We start from the raw sequence: 8,307 nt of genomic DNA on the forward strand, positions 1-8,307 counted from the left end.
AAAGAATTTGTGCCAGATTATTTGATAATCTTTACAATGTAATTGCCCCATCCGTCACTAATTTAGATAATGGTGGATATTGAACTGTTATTGAATATTCTCAAATACAACCTGTGAGTATTAAATAGTGTATGAGTCATTACTGTGCCTCAATTAACTTTTCAATCTAATATATGTACATATAATATAATATAAGCAAAATAAAGTATCAACCAGAATTTTGTTGTGATTATAGTCTTGGATACTTTATTCCTAAAAGATGCGCTGATTATTTTTATTATGATTATTTATATTATAAACACAGTTCAAAAATAAAAAAAAACTTTTTTAAATTACTTAATCATATTGAAGAACGATTTTATTTGATGTTCAATACTTTCGAATGCTGGTATTATAAGCAAATGGTGTATTGTTATATGACCGATTGAAACGTGGTAACAACGAGGTGAAAGCGCTTGCGACTGGTTTTCTAACAAATGTTAAAGAAACATTTTCTAATACATACAGATCTATAATACGATCTATTGCTGTTTTAGTCTTAATCTTCAATATTCAATTCTTCGAATTTCACATTATCAGGTTGCTATCGTATATCGCAACTCCACTACCTATATGCTGAATTAGACATACTTCTTATAAAAGAGCATAATGAGTATAACTATCTAAGCAATGTTTCCCTATATGTCATGCAGAACTGTATGGCAGGTCCCTGCCCATATATGATTACGACGCATCAATTAATTTCGGCATATGTTGCTGTTTTATAACAACTGCTAAAATTGTTATTCTAATTTAAAAGTTCCAAAATTTAAACATCTTTTTGAATTTTTTTTAATATATTATTATTCAGACAGATAACCGATATTTTAAATTAAAAACTTACATGAGATATCAGTTATTTATAAAATATAAATGTTATACTGTTTCTTAGATTTTTTATTGCATTCATATTATACTAAACTTGGAATAAAAAAGTCGATTTAAAACTAAAAATACTTAAAGCCATAAAAAACCCACTAGTTTACCTAAAGACTTCTTTGTTCTTTAATGAAACTTTTAACATTTTTTTAAGTATTTCTTAAACACTACCCAAACTACTTATAACATCTAAATTCGTTGGAGGTGCAATTGGTTGTGGAGCAATATCGAATTCCGGTATAGAAGCGTTAATATTATGTTGAACGGGTGGTCTTGAAAATGCTTTAGTTGATAGATTTTCGATTTCAGGCGTAAAATTTTGTATTTCATCATTTACATGAAAATTTTTAGATTTATTTGTTTGTTGTTGCTCTGATAAATCAGTAGAGCGAATTTCTTTCTCCATAGACTGCGGATGGGATAATATTGGTTGTTGTTGTAGACGTTGTATACTTTTAACATAATTAATAGGAATCAGTCCAGAATTTTGACCATCAGTTGAAGCAATAGCCCAACCTGAATTTAATAAACCCAGTGTGTTTTGTATTTCTTTGGGCGCAATAATTAATTTTTGACCGACTTGAAGAGCTAGTTCCGACTGGTCTCTTGGAACAAAATCATATTCTGCGTAGGACTGTATAGGTTTAATCCATTTGGAAGGTACTCGTGCTATATTAGTATATAAAAATAATAATTAAATTCATTGCGTTTAATGCACTGGTAATACAACTTTTTTAAATCAATTACATATAAATACAAGATTATATTATCTTATCAATTATAAAGCTTTTGAGATTTGTATTTATATTTAGTGTGATAAGTCCATTAATTATTATGGTACTTATGTGGAAAAAATACTGTAACATACCTTCGGCCTGTGCTGTGTTTGTGACAGTACCTAGCATTTTCATAATGAGGTAGGGCACTGTAAATATAAAACTTAGAAACGCAATTATTGGCCAGGGTGACTGACCCTTGCGTGGTACTTTCGGTGCACCTGTCTCACCGGTTGTATTATTAATGGCTTCTGCAAAAGCGTCTTTGAAAGCTTCTGATGATGGATCCATATTTGATATTCGAAGCCAGTATAGCATTCTAAAGAACATTTGTTTTTAAAAAAAATTTTAATATCGAATAATTAATGAAAAATTTGTATTACTTACTTTCGGTATAAAAATCGTATGGCACGAATAACGGCAAATGTTTGCCAGAATTGTGCAAATACTCCTCGTAAGCGTCCAAAATTCGCTGCCACACCCAATATGGCACGAAATGAACTTGTTAGTGCAAAGAATGTTGAATCTAACATAGATGCGATGTTACCAATTGCACTAACTAATGATTGTATACTATCAAAAGCAGGCCGAGTGCTTGCTTCTGCTAATTGTATGAATCGTGCTTCAGGATCATACGGATTTAGATTTGAACCAAAATTGTTATAACCTCCACCAAATAACCCTCCGCCATAGCCACCATAACTATATGAGTTTCCAAATCCTGAACCAAATCCGCCAAAACCACCATATAAATTGTTACTATTGTAGCTATTGTAGTTATTGCCATATGGCGTTGGTGGAACAGGTGGGCAAGGTAGTGCCCGTACATTTCCACCAAATTGAGTAGGCAACATCATTGTTGGATTATTTCCAGCTAGCGAAGCTACAGGTTGCGGCATAATAAGTGGTTCATTTACAATAGCGTTACGATAATTACTTGCTGGACCCATATCCATTTTGTATGTCTTATAATTTTCGTATTAAAACTTTAATCGATTGAACTTTGCTCGGCTAACAACTTTATTTTATCTGCGCATGAGAGCACGGGGTGTGCAAAAATCAATCAATTTTCTTCAAAGGAATCCTTTTATTAACAACCAACTGTTGAAGAATTTTTTTTCATTTTCTCTAAATTCACAAAATTATATTTTATTTACCTTTGTTAAAAATTTAATTATAGAATTTTGAAACTCCTTAATATGTTGTTAATACACTATAATCACCCACCAACAGCAACCTACCACAACTACCACTTATGCATTAACAGCTGATATGAATTATTATTGCCAACATTAAGCTTTTTGTAGAGTTGCCACCTCTTAGAAAGTTATGCGATAAGTTGTATAGATGCAACTCATTTAATTTAGCACCTAGAATCTTATAAACATTTTGACATTTGAAACTTATAGACAGTTTGCCGCTTGATTTAATAGTTGTGAACAGATGCAGATGCAGAACTCTACGTATAACTCTACGTATGTTTTTAAAATATAATTAAAATAAAACCTTTGTCATTCACCAATAAGTATGTACATATATTGTTAATTGATATTAATTATAAATCAAATATCCGTATAATAATCTAAAATTAATTAATATTAATCATACAAAACTAAATCGGAATAGTTTTTAAAAATTTATTATTATTTTAAAAAAGAATCTTTCAAAAACAAATAAACATTTTTAAAAAAGTTTTTTAATTAACTATTGATCAATTAGCCCTTAAAAAACAAAATTCCTATAATTGTTTTCATAAACATTTCCTAATGTTTTCATTAATTCTGAAGTTTAGGACGAGTGCGAGTTAGGCTAAGTTGATGCTAAACCAAATAGGAGATTTTTTGGGATTTTTTGCACTGCACACATATAGCCATTTATCAACACGTATCGACACATCACTACATTATCTCCACAACTTAGAATTTTCCTCATTTAGAACACAACTTAGCCTAACTCGCACACGTCCTTAGATGTATATACTATTTTTCTCAATAATACAATATGCGAACTGAAGAATAGTTATTAAGCCGGTGTAAAACAAATTGCTATAGTCTGGCATCACTTTACATTTTTCTATTGTTTCTTTGTTTTCTGTTTTATTCATTCTTTGTTGACATCTAACTTTCTTCTTCATTTAACAGTTTGGAAGTCGAGAAAGTAGTTGAAAAGAGAACATATATTTTATATCATAGTTTTATTTGATTCAATTAAACGGAGTGATGTGCTCCAAAGAGCTTTATGCTATCAGAGAATGGGCGCCCTTGACGGATCTGATCGAACGCATTCCAAGCCGCACACAGAGAGGATTTCTTTCTGTCGATGTAAATATAACATGCATTGATGCTGTAAACGAATTCATAGCCTTAGGCAGTGATGTAGGAATAGTTTTCTGGTATAATCGCTTTACTGGAAACGTTCAAAAACTAAAAGCTGAAGTAGGTATACATAGCAATATCATTTTAAATACTATTTGATGACTCATATTTTAAATTGCGTGTTTGGTGATGATAACAAATATACACTCCTTAATTTTAGGTTGCAACGCGCATAACTTGTGTTAAAATTGTTAATTCTGTTGAATTTATGGTGGCAGCGGGCAATTCAACTGGACAAGTAAGTGTGTTTCAAATACAAAAAGAATTACCACCTGACCTCAACTTGGTTGGACCGTGTGCGCGCCCAAAGCCAATTGAACGTTATACCATACGTGATCTACATCGGAGTGCTGTAAGTTGCAATGAATGGTCCAAAAATGGGATGAAGCTATATTCTGGTGACAGACTTGGGGTAGTTGTGCTGACTGAATTCGACTATCAAGCGGTTTGTGTTAAATATATGTATAAATAGAAGCATGCATAAACGAAAATATGATTCTCGTTTCTTTTAGCATATAAGTAAGTCTGTGGAAATACTAAGTGAAGCGTATGAAATAGTACAAATGAATGTGTATCAAAGTTATCTCTTAGTATCCACATTATACCGTTCAATAATATGTCAACGTTGCACAACTAGTGGGCAATGGCAAATAACTCAAGTTGGTAAAAAGGATCGTAAGCAACTAGTAGACTGTGGCGGTGTGTTTTTAAAAACAGGTGGTAAATCATTAAGTTTGATTTGCGGCCGACCTGGATTACGGTTTTGGTTAGCTGATACTGATGGCAACGTTGAAAAAACTTATTTGTTTAAAGAAGCCATTCATTGTAATCCAACATGGGTGATACCTATATTAAACCCAAAACAGGATATATATCGCTCGACACAGCACGAAAGCAATGTATCTGATTCGGTAAGAAACTTTGGTGTCATGTATCCTTATATTGGAACAGATACATTGATTGTGACACACGACGAAATCAATTTGTATATATTGAATTTGGATCGCTTGTGTGTAGAGGCAGTTGCCAAGGGTTTTCGTAAAATTTTGGATTTTTGTGTGTGTGATAATGAAATTTTCGTCTTAGAAGGTGAACGTTCCGTTTTGCGACTAGCGCCAATGCCGGAGAAGCCCAACAAAACTGGTAATTAAAAAACTTGAACACCATAAGTAATAGTTCTTATTTTCACATCAATATTTATTTTAAGCCAAAATTATATTTAATCCACTTATGCCACCGCCTGTTCCTGTATTGGGTTCTGCTATATGTGGTACATTTGAGTCTCCTGTTGAATATGAACCAGACGAACAGTCTATTATTAAAGCTGAGGAATGTTTTGAATTATCACCAATTGAACCTAATAAATATATACCTATTGAGTTAGCGGTAGAGTCGCCACGTGCCGAACAGAACCGTCGACTCGAAATATTTAATCAAATATCACAAATGGATTTTGATCAATCAATACTTCATCATAGTGGCGTATTTGTAAATGGTCGAAAAAAGCGTAAAAGTCGCGATAATTCTGTACCTTCAAAAGCTGAAGGAATTGTTGAAATTGGACAAGTAGCAGACGTAAAATTAGCGCAAAATGAAAAAGCCGATGGTGAGCACATACAAAACAGAGATTCCGACAAAAATGAGGAAACAAACCGGAAAAGTTTTGCTGCAAAAATCGATAAATCAAACGCATCGGAATTTACGTCAAAGCCAACTTTAATGGACGTTAGCTATTGCTTACCAGAAAGGTAATATTATACTTTAATTCAATAGCGCGGCTTCTTATTGTTTCTTATATATTTTTAAATTGCTTTAAATTTTTTTTTGATTTATATTTTCAAAAAATAAAGAATTAAAATCCTTCAATTTTTAGTATAAAAAGCGACCAAGAAACTCAAACGTTTGGTCTAGGTTCACCAGCTGGAATTGAAAGGAGTGATGAACTAAAAACCTTTTCAGAAGAATTAAAGTTGTCAGATAACTTATATATCAACGAAAACATGAACATCTCACAAGTATTAAGCTCGTCAATTAAAGAATTAAAACACGCATATCCTAGACAGTCGAAAGTTGAAGACGCTGGCGTACAAACAAGTCCAAATAAAAAGTTCTACTACGTGCCTGACTTTAGTACAGGACAACCGGTGGATGATATCATTCAGACTTTACGTGAAACAAATTTAGCAGAAGATTTCCCTAATACCAATACTACCAGTAACGATGAAGTATGTGCTCCAACATTAGAGGAAGAACTATTGGGAGCAGTTGGAGGTATATCGTCACGGCAAGCATCTAACAGTGTTGAAAAACAATTTGTACACATGCCACCAGTAAATACCGAAATTGACAGTTTCCTCTTAGATTTTAGTCGAGCTCGAGATCCTTTGCAGAAAAACACACCACCACCTTCTGCGGAATCAAACACATCAAGTGATTGGGAATTCTTAGATAATTAAACCAATAAGTATATTCAAAACATTCTTTATTTCTTAATTAAACTTAACATATAACATATGATATTAAACTATTCCAGTTCCAAAGTCTTAATTGTATTCAGTGAAACTTTAATGTTGTGAACACTCAATGTGATTTTATTTTTGTTTTTTCAAAAAATTGTTATTTTTTAAGCAAAATTTTTTTGATCCTGTTTTGTATATAATAATATTAGTATTTATTAAATTAATCATGATAATTATATTTTATATGCCGGTAAGAATACTTTATTGGTAATTTTACTCATTTTGCATTTTAAATTTAAATTTAAGAGTTTATTAAAGCTTTTTGCATATTCAATTTAATTGTAATTGTAATTTGCATTTTCATTTCTTGTTGAAGCAGTTTCCTCATTCCAGGGGCAAGTTCCGCCATCCATTTTTTCGTTTTTTTCAACCGTTTAGTTGTCGATTCAAGTCGTTATTGGATATAGAATTAGAATTGGCAGTTTCTGAAAATATGTATTGTTAGTCTATGCTTTAATAAGGTTGTAAGGGAAGGTACCTTAACTGTCAGTTATGGTAGTGTCTTCTTCTTCTTTATTCCGTTAACTCCCAGTGGAGCATAGGACGTCTTGATTTCGTTCATCTCGAAACTATCGATGTTATTAAAGCATGGGTTTGGCACCTCCAAATCCGGTGTGCCTGCTGCAGCGTGTGCAGGGGGATTACTCGAATGTCGATTACCTCTTGGAGAAGTTGTTCCGTTTTCGTTTGAATCCAAGTTGTAGATGTTTCGTTGATTTGATTTGACGATTTGACGATTCACATATGCGGTGGATGAAAACTCAGCGAGATTCCGGCGTGGTACACGTTTATATAGCGATCCGATTGCTACAAGTCCGACGACCGCTTTCAGCCGCACCTTACATGATGAACAGACGCTGAAATAGAAACACCATTTGAAACTTGCGTCGTTGACCATACTGTTGATTCGTCCGCCGCCTTGAGATTCTACGCTGTCCATGTTTGATGACAGAGTTTGCTTCTCCGGCCTATTTGGTCCGCGGGAGGTATTTGATTTCCCTTCTACCACCCATATCTGGGAGGCATTCTCCTATTCGCCACCTGCGGACGCGCTCTCTAGGGATGTTAGACTCCCCCGAGGGAGTTACGGTAGTGTAGTAATAACAAACATCGAATATTGGCTACGGAGTCGTGAAGCAATTGAGCATTCTACAATTTTGCTAAATCTCTAAATCGTAACAGATTTGAATTTATATGAATCATTGGTTTCTTAAAACTACTATCTATTAAAGATGATATTTTAGACCGTTGAGATTTATATATTTTAGGAAATGCATTGAGAATTACTTGTCTATTATGATGTTTAGAATGAAGTCATCAATGTTAAGAACGTTTGTGGTTTATTTAACTATATTTGATTATGTTTGTAAAACCCCAATATATATTTTTGTAAGATGTTGTGTGAAAGACTATAATGATTTTATAGGGAAAAAATGATGATCGAATAAGGATCATCAAGCGGAGAGTTTCATCTAACTAGATGTTATTCACGATATATAGGCGGATACATAAGCCAAACATATCCTCAGCAGGAAGAAACAATCGAAAAGCTACATGTTCATCTTTGGCATATGTGAAAAAAACTAGAGAATAACTTTTTTATAATTAGACAAAACCGACCAAGTACTCCAAGACTATTTTATTTTTATATGTGTCTAGCAGTTTTTTTAATAGAAACTGATTTAAAAAGGTCAATAAAGCTTAAGCCTGGCCTAGAAT

At 33.0% G+C, this 8,307-nt stretch overlaps 2 protein-coding genes across 4 annotated transcripts; one reads left to right on the forward strand and one right to left on the reverse strand.

Annotated features, from left to right (window-relative positions):
• Positions 1–839: 839 nt before the first annotated feature.
• LOC119683099 (probable peroxisomal membrane protein PEX13) lies at positions 840–2,964 on the reverse strand. The gene is made up of 4 exons (XM_038096706.1): positions 2,852–2,964; positions 2,082–2,795; positions 1,787–2,013; positions 840–1,587 (listed from the first exon to the last, which is right to left on the reverse strand). Exons 2-4 carry the CDS (start codon positions 2,648–2,650, stop codon positions 1,079–1,081), a joined length of 1,305 nt encoding a protein of 434 aa, XP_037952634.1. The 5' UTR covers positions 2,651–2,795; positions 2,852–2,964; the 3' UTR covers positions 840–1,078.
• Positions 2,965–3,661: 697 nt separating this feature from the next.
• On the forward strand, positions 3,662–6,659 carry LOC119681822 (WD repeat-containing protein CG11141-like). Of its 3 annotated transcripts, none has more exons than XM_038095112.1 (6): positions 3,662–3,726; positions 3,836–4,129; positions 4,230–4,514; positions 4,582–5,212; positions 5,277–5,817; positions 5,943–6,653. In XM_038095112.1, the coding sequence occupies exons 2-6, from the start codon at positions 3,914–3,916 to the stop codon at positions 6,523–6,525; spliced, it is 2,256 nt and encodes a 751-aa protein (XP_037951040.1). In that variant the 5' UTR covers positions 3,662–3,726; positions 3,836–3,913; the 3' UTR covers positions 6,526–6,653. The 3 variants fall into 3 exon arrangements, with proteins under 3 accessions (XP_037951040.1, XP_037951041.1, XP_037951039.1); XM_038095113.1 differs by lacking the exon at positions 3,662–3,726 and having other exon boundaries at positions 3,791–4,129; positions 5,943–6,533; positions 6,603–6,659; XM_038095111.1 differs by lacking the exon at positions 3,662–3,726 and having other exon boundaries at positions 3,791–4,129.
• Positions 6,660–8,307: the final 1,648 nt, after the last annotated feature.

This window comes from Teleopsis dalmanni, chromosome 2, assembly GCF_002237135.1.
Source record: "Teleopsis dalmanni isolate 2A chromosome 2, ASM223713v2, whole genome shotgun sequence".
Lineage (NCBI taxonomy): Eukaryota > Metazoa > Arthropoda > Insecta > Diptera > Diopsidae > Teleopsis > Teleopsis dalmanni.

What these genes read in the sequence shown, in the direction of transcription:
- LOC119683099 (XM_038096706.1), bottom strand. Translation starts at nt 2,650, where the DNA reads ATGGATATGGGTCCAGCAAGTAATTATCGTAACGCTATTGTAAATGAA. An exon ending in ATACGATTTTTATACCGAAA is followed by an intron (nt 2,014 to 2,081) that starts GTAAGTAATACA and finishes AATGTTCTTTAG; the next exon opens with AATGCTATACTGGCTTCGAA. An exon ending in AAACACAGCACAGGCCGAAG is followed by an intron (nt 1,588 to 1,786) that starts GTATGTTACAGT and finishes ATACTAATATAG; the next exon opens with CACGAGTACCTTCCAAATGG.
- LOC119681822 (XM_038095112.1), top strand. Translation starts at nt 3,914, where the DNA reads ATGTGCTCCAAAGAGCTTTATGCTATCAGAGAATGGGCGCCCTTGACG. An exon ending in TTCAAAAACTAAAAGCTGAA is followed by an intron (nt 4,130 to 4,229) that starts GTAGGTATACAT and finishes CCTTAATTTTAG; the next exon opens with GTTGCAACGCGCATAACTTG. An exon ending in CTGAATTCGACTATCAAGCG is followed by an intron (nt 4,515 to 4,581) that starts GTTTGTGTTAAA and finishes CGTTTCTTTTAG; the next exon opens with CATATAAGTAAGTCTGTGGA.